The sequence below is a fragment of the Anomalospiza imberbis genome, chromosome 2 (genome assembly GCF_031753505.1).
Source record: "Anomalospiza imberbis isolate Cuckoo-Finch-1a 21T00152 chromosome 2, ASM3175350v1, whole genome shotgun sequence".
Lineage (NCBI taxonomy): Eukaryota > Metazoa > Chordata > Aves > Passeriformes > Viduidae > Anomalospiza > Anomalospiza imberbis.
In genome coordinates, this window is record NC_089682.1 from 31,770,368 (window position 1) to 31,789,713 (window position 19,346).

Sequence of the window (19,346 nt, forward strand, 5' to 3'; positions counted from 1 at the left end):
TCAGAAGCTATTTAAGTAAAAACAATCAGAAAAAATTTAAGAAAAATAACCAACCCAAGCCCTCAGTGCTTGCATTTTAGTTTCTTACCCAGCCTAATAACTATCAACTGATGTAGTTTTGCAAATTTGTGAATGAAGGCAGATATTTGGATAGAAAGCAATCAAAGGAGAAAATTTGCAGTTTGCTTCCTGTCATTAATTTATGAGATTGAGATGTCAGACACAACCTGACAAAAAGAGAATTACAAGCTCTTTCAGCCCTAATTTAGTGTTTTCATACTTAAATCTGTTCTGTATCCTTTCAATTTTGAGGGGCAGAATACTGCTAAGTTTTGGATTACAGTAATTTTTGCAGAAATCTCCTCATTTCTACAGCGTAGTTCTCTAATCCTTATATCGTATTAGAAAATCAGACACATTCCAATGTGGAGTTCGGAGATAGAAACTGCACTTCCATGTTTTCTACAGTGGGATTTTTCAGTATTTTTATTCCTTGATTTAGGAAGACCACTAAAATGAACATTTAAATGCATTTTGGGTAGGGATAAAGCTCATGATCCCAACACTTCTGTGTGAATCCCACTTGGCCGAGCGACCTTTTTGTTTCGAAAAACCTTCAAAAATCCTCTCTGAATTACCTGGGAGAGGCTGAAAATTTCTGTTCAGTGGCAACCTGTGATTTTAAAAAATTGAATCCCTGTTGGATACCTTGGCTTTCCTTCCCAAACTTTCCTGCCAGCTGCTTTTCCTCCGGAGGGAACTTGCTGGAGTAGGGATGGGTTGAAAAACTGGTGTGTGTGTTAAATGTGCCAATGAGGATTTGCTGCAGGATTTGCTCTCCCTCTTTTTGGCACAGGTATCCCCTACTCCAAAGGCCAACAACTCCCTGCCACCCCTGCCTCTGTACGACCAGCCTCCCACCAGTCCCTATCCCAGCCCGGATAAAAGAGGATCCCAGTTTTTCCCCAGGTCTCCGTCGACGAACGGTGAGAAATTTGCAAACGTTTTGTGTAAAGGCTTCATTTAGAAGCCTTTCAGAGGGAGGGCAGAAAAAGAAAAAAAGAGCATTTTTACAACATAAACTCAGCAATAGTGAGGGGCTTCTTTGTAATGGGGTGTTGCTTATTCCCTCAGAAAACAGTTTTGGTTCAGAGTCCCCTGGATTCTCCCAGCCTCCACGAATTCCTCTGGAAAGTTCCTATGGCAAACTGCGGCCTGTAAGTGACCAGCAAATCCTGTGGTTTTTATTGATGTTCAAAGGGTAACGGCCCCTAACCAGAGCTGAAAAAGAGGTGGGGGGTAAATGCCAGAAAAGGTTAGTCCTATGGTTTATGCAGTTCCTGCTTTCCAGCAGTTTCCAGCATATTTGGGATTCTGTTTACTTCCACCCCCTTTGGTATGAGGGGTTTGGATTCACGATTCCTAATGATGAGGGTTTTGTGTTGTCTTTACTGCCTAGAAAAAGGACATTTGTCAGAAAAGGAAGGGAAGAATTAAATCACTTAGAACTTGACAAAGTCCATCTCCTACGATTAATTTTGAAATCAAGTTTTGGGGTTTTCAAAGCCCTAAACGAAATCATGCTTAAACATAACATTTGTCTTTTCCTGGCCTTCTCAGTGAACGAGGTTGCAGAAAAAAGAGCATATTTGGATATTCAAATAATATATTCTGAATATTGAGGTAGTATTGGGCAGTTTGGGGCAGGATTGCTCCACAGTTCATGTTCTCCAGAGCAAGTCTGGTGTATTCTGAAATGATGTCCTAAAAACTCTGTTGGCACTAAAGGTGATCTCTGTCAGGAGCAAAAATGACTGATGTAGCAGAGTGTGAAAACAGATCACATTTTGGGTGTGTATTGTTGAGGTCACTGATTGATGAAGTATCAGTGAGTCAGGTGCAGCAAAACATCCTGGTAGTTCCCACTCCACAGAAAATTCCAGGCAAAATCACCATCAGCCTGTTTGTTTGCATCATCTGGAGGGGTGAGCCTGGAGCTCTGTGCAGGAAATGTCAGGGGTTTCTGGTGGAATTTGGCCACTTTGGGGTAGTCACAGGCTGGTTCTGAATGTTGCAGGTGCGAGCAGCTCCACCCCCCCCGACACAACACCACCGCCGGCCCACGGAGAAGATCGAGGACGTGGAAATCACTCTGGTGTAACGAGGGGACTGGCTAATTAGTAGTGCTACAATCAATGCCAAACACAGCTTTTGGTCAATCTCGTTTTTAGGCACCTTTGCATGATGAAGACTTGGACTAGAGCGAGCGATAGGGAGGATTTTATGTGGCAGTGACCTGGCGGATTCCTTCCCACAGTCATGAATATTTTGTGCCTTTTGTTATTTTTTGTTTGTTTGTTTGGATTTCTCTACATCATTCTTCTTCTCTTAGCACAAACCAAGACAGGCCAAGATTAGCTTTTTTTTCTTGGCTGGAGATGCTCCATTTTGATGTGGAGACAAAGAAAGAGCCCCATTCATGCAGCTTAGTCTTAGCATCCTTTGCTCCTGTGCATTAGTACAGTATATTACTGTTGCCATAGGAATGTGTTAAAGATTGTGGATCCTTCCAGTAGCATCACCTGCCTGACCAGGTATTCATCAGAAGAATGGAAAAGGGAACAGAAAAAGAAGTCTAAAGGAGAGGCTGGCTCCTCTTGAATCCCCCTGCAGAAAGGAAGAGACGGGAAAATGATCTCCTGGAGAGGCAGAAGCGTTCATTCCATGGGTGCTCCCCTTGTCAGTGATTCACAGCTGAACATTCTGCCTTTGGATTTTTGTGTTTACTCAGTGCATTTACTCATAGAGGATCTAACACAGAGGTGCTGAACTAGCAGCAATGTCTTGTTCCACAGCAGAAACCAACGGGTAGAAAAGCAAAAAAGCAAGTGAGATTTTTGTCTAGATCTGGAAATTGAGCTGCTTTTCCTTTTCTTTTTTTTTTTTTTTCTTAGCAGATTTTGGGGATTTTGGTTTTTTTGTTGGGTTTGTTTTATTTTTTTAAAGCATTTGGGTCACTCTTATCCCAGTTATTGCCGTGTACTTTATTATCCAACGTTAGCAGTGTATCTTTGTCATCAAACCACCTGAGTTCTAGAGTTAGCAGTTCCATTTAGAGTATTTACATGCATTTAGTTGTTGCATTGGATGGCCCTGTAGCCTTTTCCCACCCCAACCCCATTAACCAGCCAAAGCCAGGGAGCCGGGAGCAGCTCCAGGTTCTGCCTTCACACCGCCTTCGTGCCCAAGATGTGTCCAGTTCTCTTAGGGAAGAAACTGAAAGGAAAAAAGTTTCACATTTCCCTCAGAGATCTCTGAAAAGGGAGATTTCAGTTTTCTGAGAGAAAAGGGCAAAGAATATTCTGAAGTGGAATGTGGAGTAGAATGGTTGGAGGAGAGGGAAAAACTGGACGGAAGCAGGTTTTTCTTCGGGTACTGACTAAAATATTGTCAGTATTCTCCATCAGATGAAAACTTCGGATCAAAGGCATCCCAAGGTTGGGTTTGGAGCTGTTTGTGGGTTCTCTTTTGTCTTCATGGTTTTTTTCTCAAAGCCAGTAAGTTTTCAACCTTTACTTTACTAACAAGGGCTATTTTTTGAGGCTGCATTTACAACAAAAACCCAACGACTCATCTAACAAGATTTTATCATAAACTTTGCACATACTTGGAAATCCCAACCCAGGCTGGGTCTCCGAGATATCCAGTGTTTGCCAGTCTCCTTTCCCAGTGGGATCCTTAACCAAGAGTGGGGCTGTCTGAGGGCAACAATTCATGGATCAGTTATGGAATCATTGACTGTCCAATGAAGTCTTTTCATATTTTATTCCTTCTTTTGCACCTCTTGTCCTGTTGATCTGTTTGAGGTCTTTTTATGTGTTTATCAAACTTATTCTTAAGTTTAAAAAGAAAAGTTTAAAAAAAAAGATTTAACTGTTTGCAAATATTTTGAGATCTTTACAATGCAGAAGAAAACCAAGTTTTTGCCATAATGTTCATGTTCAATTCTTTTGGCCAGTTTGTCTGTGTCCTTGACAGTCGGACTTTCAAAAATCCAGAAAATTTTTATTTAAAAGTCTCTTTAGTTGTATTTTAAAATATTTTCTGTAAGAGCTGCTAATTTTATTTAAAAAACAAAAGTGAAAAAAGCAAAAAAAAAAAAAGAAAAAGGAAGAAAAGTTGTAAAAAGATGCCTCCTTTTTAACTATGATTTCTTCATACAGGGCATGTATCGGCCGTCGCATCGTGTACAGCTCAGTACACCCTGAAAGCATCAGTGCAAATGCTTTCTTTATATTGGCTGTAAAAAGTTTGTATTTATTATGTATAAAAAGTTGAATAATAAAAAAGTGGAACTAAATCCCTGGTGCCCTGGGAGATCTGGGTGGGGGGAGGTTTGAGGGAAAACCCAGGGATAAAAATCAGCATTTTCTTGAGAGAAACTTTGTGCTTTTACACAGAAATTTGAATCTTGTGCTATGGGAAAAGGACATCCTTGAAGTCAGCTTTAAACATCTTTTGGAGGGGGCATTTATACAAAGAACAAAACATTGCCAAAAAACGAAAAGCGGGCAAAAAAGCTCCAGTTATCAAAGTAATTGCTTAATAACCTTGATGCAATTAGGATAATCGCCTAAAGAAAGCGAGGGGAGTGATTGATAACAACCCTTCAGAGTGATTGTCCCTTAATAGGCTTGATTTGCCTAATTGTGCCAGGAGCATTCCCAGTGCAGCCCAAGCCTGTCCAGCTCTGGGATCCCTCTGTGGGCTGCGTTTCCACATTGGATTTTCTCACAGCACTCAGAAGCTGCCTGTCGGTGACCACCTCCTTGCTGGGCTAATCCCAGTTTCCTGCAGGTGGTAGGTGCCAAATGATCCATTATTTCCACGTGCTCTCTGGTTTTGGAGGCTCTTTTCCTCATGGAACACAGCACTTTGCTGTGGGGTTGGGTTGGATCTTTTGCACTTCCACTCTCCCCACTGAGCTGGTGCACAGACCTCCACTTTTTCCCCTGAGCTCCTGCAGCCTCTTCCTATGAGAAATCCCATATTTCCTGCTTTTTATATGGATTCATGGTGCTCCTCTAAAAATGATTGTCCTTGCTGCTTTGACAGCTCTGTCCTTTTCACTTCTTGCTTGTTGCTTGGGGTCCTTTTCACCTCCTCTACGACTTAAAAATTATTTTAATCCTCAAATCCACCAGCAGAGCCACTTTTCCATTCCAATGTTTACTCCCAAATTGTGCCAGGGTTTCTTTTTGTTTGTTTTATGGGAATATTAAAATGAACCAAAGCAAGTGGGCGAGTTCTCTTTCCCTTATAACACAAATGTCTCTCACTGCTGACAGTAATTAAAAAAGAAAACAAAAACTGCACCATCTTCTCTAAATAAAGCATCTTCTGCTTCTTGGAAGTCTGGCTGCTCTGCAGCTTGCACTGCTTTTCCAGCAAGGTCCCTATAATTAATAACTTGTAAATCCCAGCATGGCAGGGGCAGGATTAGCAGGGAATCTACTTCAATCAGCCTTTGGAGCCTCCCAGGAAGGAGGGGATGCCACTGCCAAGGGAAGAGGTCTGTCTCCCCACATTTTTTCCATTTGCAGATCTGTTGCCCCACATGAAAATCTTGGGAAAGATGGGAGTAAATGTGCTGTCCCCCTACAGCTGGACAGGTGTGTCCAAGAGTGGGGAGCTCAGGGATGTTGAGACCTCAGTTCAAGGCTGGAGAAAGGGATGAAAGGGAAGAAAACTTAACTGAAGTCAGGGATGCAGCAAAGAGACAATAAAAAAATGCAGCCAGGAAAATGCTGACGTGCTTGCCATGCCAAGTGGTTTCCTACTCCAGGCATTCCCCGGGGGGATTGAGGATTAGAGATCTGGCAGCAGGATCAGTGCAGCAAGTGAGCCTCTGCATTGCAGGTCATTTCAGCCAGAAAATGAAAGAGAGCTCTGCAGTGATACCAGAATGGAGAGGTGGGAAATCCCTTTGCTTGGTGGAGCAGCAGAAGGAGGAGGGGGAGAGTGGGTCTGACAGGTACCTGTGCATGTCCTGGGATGCTGGCACTCCTGGGAAGAGCTTGGCCCCATCCTCTTGGCTTCCTCCCTTTCACTGTTGCTGCACATTGAAGAGTTCCCCCCCAGCCTTCTCCTCACCAGGCTGGAAATGTGGAGAATCCTAGAATAGAATCAGAGGACAGGAGGAAATGGCCCCAAGTTGTGCCAGGGTAGGTTTAGATTGGATATGAGGGAAAAAATCTTCACTGAAAGGATTTTCAGGCATTGGCACAGCTACCCTGAGCAGTGGTGAGTCCCCATCCCTGGAGGGATTTAAAGCCTTGTGGATGTGGCACTTGGGGACATGGGTAGGTGGTGGCCCTGGCAGTGCTGGGGGAATTATTGGACTCCATGATCTGAAAGGATTTTCCTGAATGATTCTCTGGCAAGGAGAACCTCTGTGCTAAACAGTGTTGGGCTGAGGGCTGTGCAGTGGCCATGGAGACTCAGGAATGGGGTTCCAGGATTGAGGCTTAAGACTGAACCTCCTTAAGGATCCAGGGAGAAAAACAACATCCTGCCATGGCCTCGTGCCTGTTCCCAGGAATCCTTTGGCATGAAACACGTGCTGTAGCCAGTGGCAGCTTTGTGTGTTGGAAGTGGCTTTTACAATCCCCAGGGAATGAGGCTTGAGGATGTGTCTGCCACATCCATCCACAGCCCAGCCCCATTCCTCTTGCTCTTGCCACTTCAGGTTTACTCCCTGCAATCCATTTTCCAGCCTGTCTCTGTGTTAAGCAGAGATTAAAATTCACTTTTGCTGTCTGCTGGATTTCCCAGCTGGTATGCAAAGGGAACAGGAGGCAGGGACATGCAGCTCTGGGCATCAGGAATTGCCTCTCACAGAGCCTGTCACTGCCCCTTGCCAGCCTGGACCATGGCCAGGGATTAAATGGCCTTTACAGGAGGCTTTGGATTCTCTTCTGTCATTTCACCCAAAGGTGTGAGTATTCCTACAGTGTTCTGGGTCAGGCAGGGATGGCTGTGAGGTCCAGGAAACAGGGATAGCCTCACCTTTGGGGTGCTCTGTCTTCACCATGGAAGGAGAAGCTGTTCAGCCACGAGTGTGCAAGTTGAGCTGCACGAAGATCCCAGGATATTCTGAGTTGGAAGGGACCCCCAAGGATCATGGAGTCCAGCTCTTGGAGATCCAGCCCCAGAGCTTGGCATTGTTAACACCATGTTCCTGTTCTTCTGGCAGCTAAAAAACATCCCACCCGAAACTTACCTGGAGGTGAGGTGAACATAGAATGGTTCTATGTTCCTCCACTGAGGAGGAGCTGAGAGCTCATTTCTTCTCCCCACTGGCATCATTCCTGGACAAATTCCTGTGTCCTGTTTGCCAAGAATCACCTGAAGGTTTCTCCTTCCAAAAACCAGTCTGTGCCACGCTGAAGTGCCCCTTCTATTTCAAAATTACTATTTTTCCCCTCCTAGTTTTTCACCTTTTTTTGATGGAGTGGTTTTGGGGTTGGATTTTTCTTTTTGAATGCAGATTGAAGAGTGAGTGCTGTAAGCTATACTTCAGCTCTGCTGTAATTAGTTTTGTCTACTGTAATTGCTTCTCCTTTTTCCATTGTTTAGTGAAAGACGAATGAATTTCCAGGTCTGGTTGCATTGGGAATGCTGACAGCAGCTTTTTAAAATCCCACAGCACAGCTATTTGTCTTTTTTGTTCAGCTGAATCCTGCAGAGTGGGACAAATTCAGCTTCTCCTCTGTGTCCTGGGCAAATTACTGCACTAATTAATTTCTCTAAGACTGGGGCCTCTGCTTAGCAAAGGGAAGGGATGGAAGGAGGGCACTGTCTGGAAAACAGCAACAACCCTGGATTAACTCCTGGAATAAACTTGCATGAAGAGACTTGAGAAGCTGATGGTTCAAAAATAAGGTTTATAGGGTTAAAAAAAAAATGGATATTGTGGTATTAATCCCACTTCACAAGAACACCTTGGTTTCTGAGGAGGGAGCATCACCCCGTTCATGCTCCCAGGGTTTCCTGCTGCAGGGTTTGCTGTGGGGTTTTAAAGAGAATTGGCATTTTTCTTGGAAATTTGATGGCAGAAAGTATTGCTGCTCCTTGAAAACGAGGGAGGGATGCTTTGTGTGACAGCAAGAGGAGGGAGAAAGAGGGGACTGTGGCCAAAGGACTTGTGGGGTTCTGAGAACATCACTGATAGGATGCCAGGAGAGAAGGACCCTGCAGAGGGAAGCCCCTTTGGGCAGAGAGGGGAAGCGGTGAGTGCTTGGACTTGCCAGGAATTTCTGTGGAAGGATCTGAGCACTCATGGGGTTCTTGGGACATCTGAGCTGAGGCTGAGCCAGGAATGAAAGTGGCAGGAGGGAAAACCAAATTGTAATGTTCTTAAAAGGGTGGGGTTGGGTTTTTTTTGACAGAGAAACAGGTGATAGTTTTATTTTTGTCCAATTTTTTCTCTTCTTTTCAAACAGAAATTTAATTCCAAATATTAATCCAAATATTACATTCAATGAATATAAGTAATAATAAATGTAGCACTCCCAATTCCCTCATTGTTGAGGTCAGTGCAAATTATTCCCCAAGGACACTGTTGGAGTGGGATTGCTCTGAGAAAACGAGGGATCTCGTGTTAATTCAGCTGGCGGAGCTGTTCTGCCTAACAGTGGGGAAGTGCTGCTGCTGCTTTCAAAATTACCTGACCGAGCTAATCTGAGGGTGAGGGGACAATTTATTGATTTGGAGTCCTAGCCAGACGTAGATGGAGATAATTGTGGGATGTTAGTGGTATTATTCCTACAGAAAAGCAGGCTGGGTAAGAATTTCCAGGTTTTTATTAGCTCCTTCCAAACAACTGGGCTGCATTGCAGCTTGAATGTTTAATTTAAGATGTGGATGGCTGAGATACCAAAAATCAGAGCTCTCTGGGTGGTGGTCACTGAATATTTCTGCTGAAACTGCTCATTTTCTAAAGCCAGCAGCCCCTCACTCTGCTTTGAGCTCCCCCTCTAAAGCTATTTTTAACAGATAAAGGAAAAAAAAAAAAAAAAAAAGGTGTTAAGTTTGCAGGTCTGCTTTTGCATTCTGGTCAGGTGTCTTCTCACACTTCATGGCTCTCCTGCAAGCTGGCATCCGAGGGTTCTGCTTAATGTCCTAGAAAATAACCTTGTGCTTGGACCAGCAGCCAGTCTATCACTGCTGCTCTCTGGCTGTGTGTCTGGGGCAGAGAGGGGACAGGGAAAAGCAGGGAGGGCATGGAGCTGGGTATTGCCAGGCTGCTCCTGGACCAGCAGCTCCCTCCCTGCTGCCACAGCACCTGGGATGAGCTTGGCAAAGCAGTTCTGCTTCCCCTTGTCCAAGCAGGGAGCTGAAATCCTGGGAGTCTGGGATTGAGGGTCTGGGATTTGAGCCTTGCAGCCTTGGCAAGTTCTCTCGGTGGTACTTGCCTCCAGTGCTCTTCAGCTGTGTTGAAGGTGTCATCTTCCCACATGGATAGCTCCATGGATTTCTCTGGCAGTGGGAAGCCATCCCCCCTTGTCCCTCCAGGCCCATCCTCGAGTGTCATGTCAGCAGTTCCACCAGGAAGAGCAGGGAGTGGCCTTTGTCACCAGCCTTACCTCAGTGCACCTGTAAATCGTCACAAAATGTGGTGCTGGGGCAAAACAGCCCCTCCTGCCCTCAGCCTATTTCCTGGGGCTTGAAAACTGATTAAGAATCACTTGCTTAAGCTGCTGGGTCTCGGGTGACAGTGTCAGGGCAAGCTGCTCTCCTGGAAATGCCCATTAAAGTTTCAATTTCCATCCCTCACCCAGAGCCGTGGGGCCGGGTGTGAGCTGCTGGAATGACCTCTGCCAGCAGCCACTCGGTTCATTAAATAGTTATGAGCCAAGGATTCCCAGCTAAACAGAACACTGAGCATCCTTACCCCAGCTCCTGTTTTTAAAGGAAGTCTAAATTGTTTAATAATCTGCTTGAAGTCCTCAAAGTGAATATGGGCAGCAAAGCAAAATCCTGTTTAGCGGGGCAGATGCCCAAAGGAAAGTGTTGGAGTGATGGAGCTGTTTGGGAACAGCCACTGAAACACTGCCAACAATTTATCAGATATGTTGGAGGTGACAGGCTGGGATTACAATCGAGTTGGCTGCTGGGTCAAACATTGCTGAGTGCTGCAATTTCTGAATTAAATCCAGACCACGTCCAGTGCACAGCTTCTGGCGGTTGGTTCTCAAGCTTTGATGTGTCCTCAGAGGTGTGAATTCTGGAGGGTCACACACACCTTTCCAAAGCAGTTATTCGTCCTTAGCCTGGAGCTGAGCTGGTGCTGCCCGAGTTTCAATCCTGCTCTTCCAGCTGCAGGGAAGGAGATGGGATTGGGGCAGCTGAGAGCTGTCTCTGCCTGGAAACATGGTGCCTTCTTCCATCCTTGTCCTGCAGGATCCTGCCACCTTCCCCTGCCTCCAGAAGGTTTGCTGGACTTATTCCCCGTGTTCTTGCCAAGCTAAAACCAGCAAATCCTCTTAGGTGTGAAATGTTTACAGAAGGCCTGTGAATGTGGCCCCAACTCCCTGTCCTCCCAGCCCTGTTCCCTCCATCTCTCCCCACTCTGAAGGGCTGCTCCATGTGGGAAGGCAGAACACGTTTCTCAGGAAGATTTCCAGAGGTGCCAGGAAGTGGTGAGGAACTCAGTGAGGGGTTTATACAGCTTGGGCAGTAGCAGCTGCTCCAACTGCAGCAGTAAATTCTAATACAGCATCTCCTGCAGTAAAATTCCTGTCTGAGTTAGACTTTAAAAATGCTTTACAAGTGGTGCTTGCAATTCATCTTATCTCTGCTGGAGTTACCTCCCAGGACCCATCTCCATTCATTTATTGCAAACTATCTCATCTTGTCCATCTCTAGCCCGGGTTTCATTTTCTACAGCTATTCCCTGGGAAAATTCATGAGCTCTTCAGTGCCTCTGATGGTCGTAGGGAAGGTGGTTTGGAAGGATTTCTGTCCTAGGCTGCTGGTTTCGGCACTGAAATGCAGGGATGTAGGTTGGGGTCCAGCTGTCCAAATCCCCCTGGAGCACCAGGAAATCATAAGGAACAGGCTCCTGCAAGGGAGGTTCCTGAAATCCTCAGGCATATCCAGAGAGGCGTTGGGGCCTGGCGTGAGCGGGAACCCAGCGTGTCACCCCAAATCCTGCAGGTGTCTGAGCTGGAGGGACCTCAGCAGGAATGGCAGACCGTGTGCTTCTACCTGTACCAGTTTGTATTTTTGATGAGCCCAAGGCTGTTCCCTGATCCTCCTGCAAAGCCAGCACAGTCCCTGGCAGGATCTCCCTTATTTTGGGAGCAGCGATGGCAGCTGGGGACTTTCCCAGGCAGGACACTCTCTCCCAGTGCCACCTTTTGTCATTGCCCACAGAAAGCAGGGGGCACCCCAAAATCCAGCGTGCCATCAAGCTGGGAAAGCTGTGCTGGCCCTTTCTCTGCTAAGCCTGCCAGCCCCTCCTGCCTGCTCTGAACAGGAGCCAGCTTCCCGGGGAGCAGAGGCTGGGATGCTGCATTCATTGAGCCCGTGCAATGGCCCTCAGCTGCCATAAACCATGTTGCTGTCTGGGCAGTGAATGGAGCTGGGGGGAGGCCGGACAGCTCCCGATTCCCAAACCTGCTCTGAGCCACGTCCCCCACAGCGAGGAAACCTGGCACCACTTCCCAGCACCTGCCAGGCTCTCCCCACGGGCACGGGGGGCTCCTGCTGCCGCCGAGTGCCACATCTGGGGTGACATCCTTCCCGTGCAGCGCTGGCTCTGCTCCTGCACAATCCAAGAGGAGATCCAAGTGCTGCTGCCGGAGCAGGGGCTGCAGCCCAGGGTTTAGTGCCAGCTGGGATGTGCCCGGAGCCAGGGAGGGTCATGGCTGGAGCAACCCCAAAGTTTTTTCCATCCCCTGGGTGTCCTTTGGGGACAGAAGGAGCTCCTGTGCCAGTGGCGAGGCTCCACAAGGAAGTGGGGAATGGGGAACAGTAGGGGTGCGGTCCCCGAGGGTGGGGACCCAGCAACCTGAGTGTCCATTGCTCACCATGGGATTTAAGGGTAATCCCAGGCCTGCTGCAGATCCAAGCCACTGCTGGGCCTGGGAAGGCATTGGGACCTGCTGGACCACACCTGGGCTCTCTGTGGAGAGGGGTGCAGGCATGTCACAGCTTTTTTGGGATGTTGCCAGCCTCCATTTCAGCAGGGTTGGAGCAGGGGTGAATTCACAGAATCAGGGAATGGCTCAGGTTGGAAGGGACCTTTAAAGGTCATCTAATCCAACCCTCCTGTAGTGAGCAGGGACATCCCCAGCTAGCTCAGAATCCATTCCCAGCACCTGGGAGCTGGCTCTGGCTGCAGCCAGGGATGGCTGATGCTGAGGGAGGAATCCCACACTGCTATTTGGGGAAGGCACTGAAATGTCCCCGGCTCTGAAGGCCACGTCTGGGGGGACAGGGGACATTCCCTTGGTGCCGAGCACCACCCAGGCCCTCCTTTATGCCCGTGTCCAGCCCTGGGTGCTGCCCTTGAAATGCTGACACAACACATGGTTTGTCCTTAATAGGCCATGGAAGAGGGGACACGCGTCAGGGTTAGGCTTTTTGCTCGTGTTCTGCCTTTTGCTGTCTTTATATGATACAGAAATATATTGGGTGAGCCCCTCCTGGGTAAACTCAGCCTAAAAAAAGAGATGATCTTGGGCAGATATTTTCTGCTCTGATAGTAGGGTGGTGCCATGTTGGAAAACAGCAGAGTGGGGTTTGTGCAGCTTGGGAGGGTTTTCCCTGGAAAATTATTTGAGACCCCAGTTCATAGGGCTCAAACCCCTGCACACGGACACCCCCAGCTGCTGGACACTTCTCCAGAGTCTGATGTTCTGTGGGACAGAGAATCTCGGCTCAGGGGGAGCAGGGGGAGCTGGCTCAGGGAAGGGCAGGATGGTTGGGCACACCAGAAGCGAGACAAAGGTGTCTGGTGACAGAGGGGACACGACTGCTCGCCGCCGCCGCCACCTGCCTTCGCCAAGCGCAGCGTGGGATGCTCCGCCATGCCTCCAGTTCTGGATAAATGAATCCCTGGGCAAGAGGCTTTTCCCAGCCTGAAATCCGCCTGCACTGACATCTAGTGGTAATCCAGGCTTTTCCCTGGCCGAGAGCAGAGTGGGATCCTCTGCTTTACTGCTCCTGCTGGTGTTCCTGCTGCGGCTGGGGGCATTTTCACAGCATCGCTTGGGCTGGAAAAGGTCCTTAAGAGCATCAGGTCCATCTGCAAAGCAGATTAACATCCTCCGCTTCATAGAGGCCGTGCATCAACTCTGCCCATTATTGTTGCTATTTCTGTAGTCCCCTACAATCCCTAAACCATTAAAAAACAATGTGTTGTGGCAGGGCAAGGGGGAATGGCTCCCCACTGCCAGAGGGCAGGGCTAGATGGGATTTTGGGAAGGAATTGTTCCCTGGGAGGGTGGGCAGCCTCTGGCACAGGGTGCCCAGAGCAGCTGTAGCTGCCCCTGGATCCCTGGAAGTGTCGAAGGCCAGGTTGGACATTGGGGCTTGGAGCAGTGGAAGGTGTCCCTGCCTATGGCAGGGGTGGATCGGGATTAGCTTTAAGGTCACTTGCCAACCCAGCCATGCTGTGATTCCTGGATAACAGCAGAGCACCCTCTGACAGCAACGCCTGGGCAGAGCAGGTGTCCAGGTATAAGCCCGGGGTGAATTATCCCGTATCTGTTTTATTTTACACACTGCCGACTCTCCTTATCCATTTACCGCCGCTCTGGGCCGTGCACATGGCTCAGCCCTCCCCAACATGGCGGCGTGGCGAAGACTACATCTCCCATCGGGCCCCGCTCGCCACCCGACGTGCCAGCGGCGAGCCAATGGGGCGCGGCGGAAGGCGGATATAGCACCGCCCTCGGGGCCCCTTCCTTCCTTTCCGCCGGGCCGCGGCTCATCATGGCGGTGCAGATCTCCAAGAAGCGCAAGGTGAGCGCGGCCGCACGGCTCCTCCGCGGCCGCAGGGCGCTGCCGCACCGCCCGCGGCGGCCCCAGCAGCCGGCAGGGCGAAGGCACGGCGGGCGGCGGCGGCGGACGGGGGAGGATGGCGGCGGATGCGGCGCGGGGCCCGGCGGGGAACATGGCGGCGGGATGGAGCGGGCGCTTTCCCGCGGCCGCGCGCGGAGGTGCGGAGCGGCACCGGGGGCCGGGAATTGCGGGGTTTTCCTTTTGCTTTCCCGTGGGAAGGGTTTGCGGCCGGTGGCCGCCCCGCTCTGTGGGCCGGGAGGGCACGGGGCGCTGCCTGTCCTGGGGAGTGAGGGAGGTTTGGGCTGTCAGGAGTCCCAGCAGCAGCTTCCCGTGGGGCTGGGAAAGGGATGGGACCCCGCTAATTATTTCCCTTAAATTGCTCCCGAATTGCAGCAGAGAGCCGCGATCCCAGCGTGAGCAGTGGCTGTAGGTTAGGCAGTGGTTGGTGTAGGCTCTTGCTAGGAGTGGATTATTCTGAGAAATTCAGGGAAGGGGGTCCTATTTTCCCCCACTGTTACACCCGGAGTTGGGCAGAGCACAGTGCTGGTCAAGTCAAGGTTGTGGGTTCAGTCCCTGGGCTGTTCATGTAAAAGTTGGACTTGGTGTTCCCTGTGGGTCCCTTCCAACTGAGAGTATTCTGTGATTTCTCTCAGAGGAGGAGAAAGTTGTCAGGAGAGACTGTCAGGCTGCAGGAGGAATTAAGGTGAATTGCACTCAGGTTCAGAATGTGACAAGACCTTGACTTCATCCATTTGTGTTTTAGTTTGTCGCTGATGGCATCTTCAAAGCGGAGCTGAACGAGTTCCTTACCCGGGAGCTGGCTGAAGATGGATACTCTGGAGTGGAGGTCCGGGTCACTCCGACCAGGACTGAGATTATCATCCTTGCCACCAGGTAACTCAGCCTTCCTGAGCTGGGATGCTCTGAAAGCTCTTTGGGATGGCTCCAGTCTCACTCCTGGAGACTCTTTTCTCACTTGTCCTGTGCTTATTTTCCTGCAGAACTCAGAATGTCCTGGGAGAGAAGGGACGCCGGATCCGGGAGCTGACAGCTGTGGTGCAGAAGAGGTTTGGATTCCCCGAGGGAAGCGTGGAGGTAAAACTGCCTCAGGAAATGGGTGGTGCAGATGGATTTGTGGTGGCAGGATGGTGTCAGCTGAAAGGTGGTTTCAGGATAAGTTGGACCTTCTGTTACTTGGCCTCAGAAATGCTCCTGCACTGAAATACAAAATAAATTACAAAGAAACTGCTCTGCTGCAGAAGGATCTTTGAGAAGCAGAAGGTAAAGTGACACACGAGTTATTTTTGATCCTTAATGATAGGGGCCTTCTCCCAGGGGAAGGTTGCACTGGGGTCCTTTAGAGGGTCCACGCACCCCAAAGGATTCTGTAGTTCTATTCAGTGAAACCTGCTCCTGTTACTTGTTCCTTGCTCTGAAACAAATCAGGGAGGGAGGGGGAATGTGTGTGCTGGGGGGGTGCTCATTTATTCCAGCTTGGCTGGTGCTGCTGGATCATGTTAGACAGGGAAGGGAATGTATGATAAAGCTGCTGCCTGTAAATGTGGGAGGATTAACTGGACTGAATGCAGGGAGTAGAGTAGAATGAAACTCCTGTGTTCTGCTGAAGTAAAAGTTAAGTTTACTGTGAGGCTGGTGAGGAAGTGCCACAGGGTGCCCAGAGAGGTTGTGGCTGCCTCTCCATCCCTGGAATTGTTCAAGGCCAGGTTGGAACAACCTGGTCTAGTGGAAAGTGTCCCTGCTTATGGCAGGGGTGGAACTGGATGAACCTTCCAAGCCACAGCGTGCTGTGGTTCTGTGATGGACTTGGAAAAGAGCCCTGTTGTGAGTGTGCCTCTGTGCCCTGCAGCTCTACGCCGAGAAGGTGGCCACGAGGGGTCTGTGTGCCATCGCCCAGGCCGAGTCCCTGCGCTACAAGCTCCTGGGAGGGCTGGCTGTGCGCAGGTGAGTACAGCAGCCTGCCTGTGGGGGAGGTGTGGGACTCCAGTACCATGCCCAAAAAACAGCTCCTCTGCAGTTTGAGGATTTAGCCTGGTAATGCTGCACTGAAACTTCTTTTCAGTCCACATTTACTTCTGGAGTGTTCTGTCTGGTTGCAGTTTGTCTGTGGGGCATAAAGCTGCATGTGCTGCTTTGGGAATAAATGGGTGGAAGAGTGAAGCAAACAGCATTTCAGGCCTTGTGGCTGTGCTGTGGCTCAGGTGGCAGTGGCCCTGCTCTCACATCCCCTCAGTGATGAGACGATGACGAGTCAGAAGCGGGTGGCTCTGGTGGCGGTGCCTCCGCGGTGTCACGTTCTGTGGTGCTGCGTGAGGTCCTCCGGCAGCAGCCTCCTGTCACCAGTGAATGATCTAGAGGCATTTGTCTGAGAAGGGATGGGAGCTGCACTGCTGACACATGAAACAGGTTGGGATTGTGGTAGAATTGCCCTGGAAGCCCTGTGGGTCTGGCAGAGTGGGCTCATGGCTTGGCTGTCCTCTCCCTGCAGAGCCTGCTACGGTGTCCTCCGCTTCATCATGGAGAGCGGGGCCAAGGGCTGTGAGGTCGTTGTGTCCGGCAAACTCCGAGGACAGCGGGCCAAATCCATGAAGTTTGTGGATGGCTTGATGATCCACAGTGGGGACCCAGTGAATTACTACGTGGACACAGCCGTGCGTCACGTCCTACTCCGACAGGGTGAGTGCCTGGCGTGCAGATCCCTTTGCAGCTTTGTCAGCTTCCGTCTCTAGAGCTGCAGAGAAAAAAAACAAAATCTCAGCTCCTGGCATCCCGTTCCTGCAGGTTGGAGATTTCTCACTGGCAGGACTGGCTTCCTTGGGTTGAAACTCACATGGTTTTGATGCACTTCTGATCTCAGAGTACTTCAGTTGTGCAGCTGTGGATGGTTCAGACTCTGAAAACCTTGTTTTCTTGGGCTTTTGCAACTTAACTCTCACTGTGGGATTTGAACATTACATCTAAAGCAGAAGTCATTTGGGAATGGAAAGCCAAGGGGCCTTGAGCAGCCAGTGTGGTTATACCATGTTGTTCACTTCTCTGCTGATGGGTTTTGAATGTTTCCAGTTGGGAATGTGGCTGTAGATTCTCCAGACACTCTCACTTGTGTCCTGGGGCCTCTGAGGCTGGTGGTAACTTCCAGATGAGGTGCCTGTTGCCTGGCTGTAGGAGCCCTTGGCAGTTGGGATTCTAGTTTTCCTGGCTCCTCAGGATGGGCAGAGAGAACAGGGGTGCTACAAGTGTCAGACAGTCTTCCCAGCTAAACCTGCTTCCACTTGTTCTCTGTCCTGGTAAAACACAAATTATTTGTGTGCCTTAACTGGCTTTGGGTTAATCAGTTGCAGAACTCCTGGTGTAGGAGTACCAACCCAGCCAGAGCTGTTCTCCACCTTCCCTTCGGTGATGATGCGATGACGAGTCAGAAGGGACGTCCTCGTGTCATTGCAGCCTGCTCTGTGCCACGTTCTGTGGTGCAGTGCTAAGGCTGCCTTGGCCAGGATGTCCTGCTCATTGGATGATTTAGAGGCATTTGTCTGAGAAGGGATGTAAAAAAAATTGGAATTTCTTGGAAAAATGAGCTGAGGAAGAGGACAGAGCTTAAAATCAGGCTTAGAATGAGTTGAGGGTAGAACTGCAGTCAGCCAAGGCAGTGAGTTGAATAACTTTGGATGTCCAACTTTAAGCTGCTTGAATATACAGCACTGATAAAAAGTCACAGTAATTAGATTTTTAAGCTGTAGCATGTGTGTTACAGTGTTGTCAGCAGATCTTCAGTGTGGAGAGAGATATTTTGTAGTGTTCGTGTTCATCCCTATGGACCTGTCCTTGATCTATTTTGTGTTTCCCTTGTCCTGTCACCCTCTGCAGGAGTACTGGGAATCAAAGTAAAGATTATGTTGCCTTGGGACCCCAGTGGAAAGATTGGCCCCAAAAAGCCTTTGCCAGACCACGTCAGCATCGTGGAACCCAAAGAAGAGATTTTGCCCACCACCCCCATTTCGGAGCAGAAAGGTGGCAAACCAGAACAGCCAGCAATGCCTCAGCCAGTGCCCACTGCCTGAGGGGTAAGTGCCTGGGAGCAGTGGAAGGGAGGTGTGCTGAGGATCCATGTAAAAAGGTTTCAGGCCACCAAAAATACAAAGCTGGGATTTTGGGAAGACAAGCTGCTGTATTGTGTACCAGGGTTGGGTCTGAGCATTGCACAGGGTGAATGGGACAGGGTTCAAGCAGCAAAGCAGCTCAGAACACTCCTGTGGAGATGAGATGATGGATCTGTCCACATGCCTTGTTCCATGTTGTGTTATATACAGCATGGATTTGGAGACCTTGGATTATTACAGTTGGAGTGACTTGGGTGCCTTGGATGTGTTGATGTAGTACCAGCTGCTACCAGTGTGCAACTGGCAGCACAGGGAATATATTCCTCATATATCCATCCTGTCCTGCCCCAGGATCCAGTTTGGGATAGTCTTAGAAGCCACGTGAGAACAATTTGTAGGCTGCTTTTGTAAGGAAGTCATACCAAGGTGTCTGGCAAGATCTTTCTCAGTGGGAAATAGGGGGATCACTGGCCAAGAAGCAGGAAATGAGAAATGCAGTTTAATTGGAAAGCTTGGTTTGTTCTTTCTTTGGGATAGGATGATGGTTATGGAAAACAGTTTGCCCCCAGCTCACTGAGTGTTTTGTTTCTTATTGTAGGGTTTGTAACATCTGCAACGAGAAGTTTGTCTGTCCTGAAAACATCTCTTAATAAAATCACAAAAGGCAGTGTTTGTGAAGGTGCCTTTTTTTTTTTTTTTTCCCCTCTATATTTTCTCAAGATGTACTCCAGGAAGACCTTGCTCCCACCTTTGGTGTGGAAGGAATTCTGTTGCTGTGCTTCCCTTCTGGAGTGAACTTCACCAGATCCTGATCCAAACAAAGTGGGAATAAAGCACCGATACCTGGGATAGATAGAGCTGGAGCAGCAATCCTGTGTTTAGAAGGTCATGAGTAACACACACTCCATGGAGTACTGGTGGCTGTTCCCTACATCGCAGTCCCTTATCCAGTGCTTCCAGAAGGGGGAGCATTTTTGGCAGTATCCAGGCCAGTGCAGCTCCTGTTAGGGTCAGGTAAATTTGGGTGTGGATTTGTGGGGTGAGAGCAAAAGTGACACTCAGGATGTCAATCTTCTGTCTTAACCTGTGAGGTGGGAGTATCTGGTGGAAGTCTGGTGCGGGAATGGAAAGAGACAGGCACATCATAGGAGATAATGT

At 49.0% G+C, this 19,346-nt stretch overlaps 2 protein-coding genes and 2 non-coding genes across 8 annotated transcripts in view; all 4 read left to right on the forward strand.

Moving 5' to 3' along the window:
* Nucleotides 1–4,360, forward strand: part of FCHSD2 (FCH and double SH3 domains 2) — a 119,840-nt gene extending 115,480 nt beyond the window's left edge. For all 4 annotated transcript variants that reach the window (XM_068180414.1, XM_068180415.1, XM_068180412.1 and 1 more), the window contains 3 exons: nt 857–986; nt 1,135–1,217; nt 2,078–4,360. In XM_068180414.1, coding sequence (XP_068036515.1) covers nt 857–986; nt 1,135–1,217; nt 2,078–2,161 — 297 coding nt within the window. In that variant the 3' untranslated portion in view covers nt 2,162–4,360. The remainder of the gene's footprint in view (nt 1–856; nt 987–1,134; nt 1,218–2,077) is intronic.
* A 9,522-nt stretch (nt 4,361–13,882) lies between these two features.
* RPS3 (ribosomal protein S3) lies at nt 13,883–19,034 on the forward strand. Of its 2 annotated transcripts, none has more exons than XM_068180458.1 (7): nt 13,883–14,034; nt 14,837–14,967; nt 15,075–15,168; nt 15,941–16,035; nt 16,580–16,767; nt 17,956–18,152; nt 18,909–19,034. In XM_068180458.1, the coding sequence occupies exons 1-6, from the start codon at nt 14,005–14,007 to the stop codon at nt 18,147–18,149; spliced, it is 732 nt and encodes a 243-aa protein (XP_068036559.1). In that variant the 5' UTR covers nt 13,883–14,004; the 3' UTR covers nt 18,150–18,152; nt 18,909–19,034. The 2 variants fall into 2 exon arrangements, with proteins under 2 accessions (XP_068036559.1, XP_068036558.1); XM_068180457.1 differs by lacking the exon at nt 18,909–19,034 and adding an exon at nt 18,787–18,855.
* LOC137469814 (small nucleolar RNA SNORD15) lies at nt 16,319–16,465 on the forward strand. The gene has a single exon (XR_010996693.1). It is a non-coding gene; the product is annotated as a small nucleolar RNA SNORD15 (small nucleolar RNA).
* LOC137469813 (small nucleolar RNA SNORD15) lies at nt 17,483–17,630 on the forward strand. Its single transcript, XR_010996692.1, has one exon. It is a non-coding gene; the product is annotated as a small nucleolar RNA SNORD15 (small nucleolar RNA).
* Nucleotides 19,035–19,346: the final 312 nt, after the last annotated feature.

Bases quoted from the DNA above. Each gene is read 5' to 3' on its own strand.
- RPS3 (XM_068180458.1), top strand. From the start codon at position 14,005: ATGGCGGTGCAGATCTCCAAGAAGCGCAAG. The intron at 14,968-15,074 runs GTAACTCAGCCT...ATTTTCCTGCAG, and splicing joins ATTATCATCCTTGCCACCAG to AACTCAGAATGTCCTGGGAG. The intron at 15,169-15,940 runs GTAAAACTGCCT...TGTGCCCTGCAG, and splicing joins TCCCCGAGGGAAGCGTGGAG to CTCTACGCCGAGAAGGTGGC.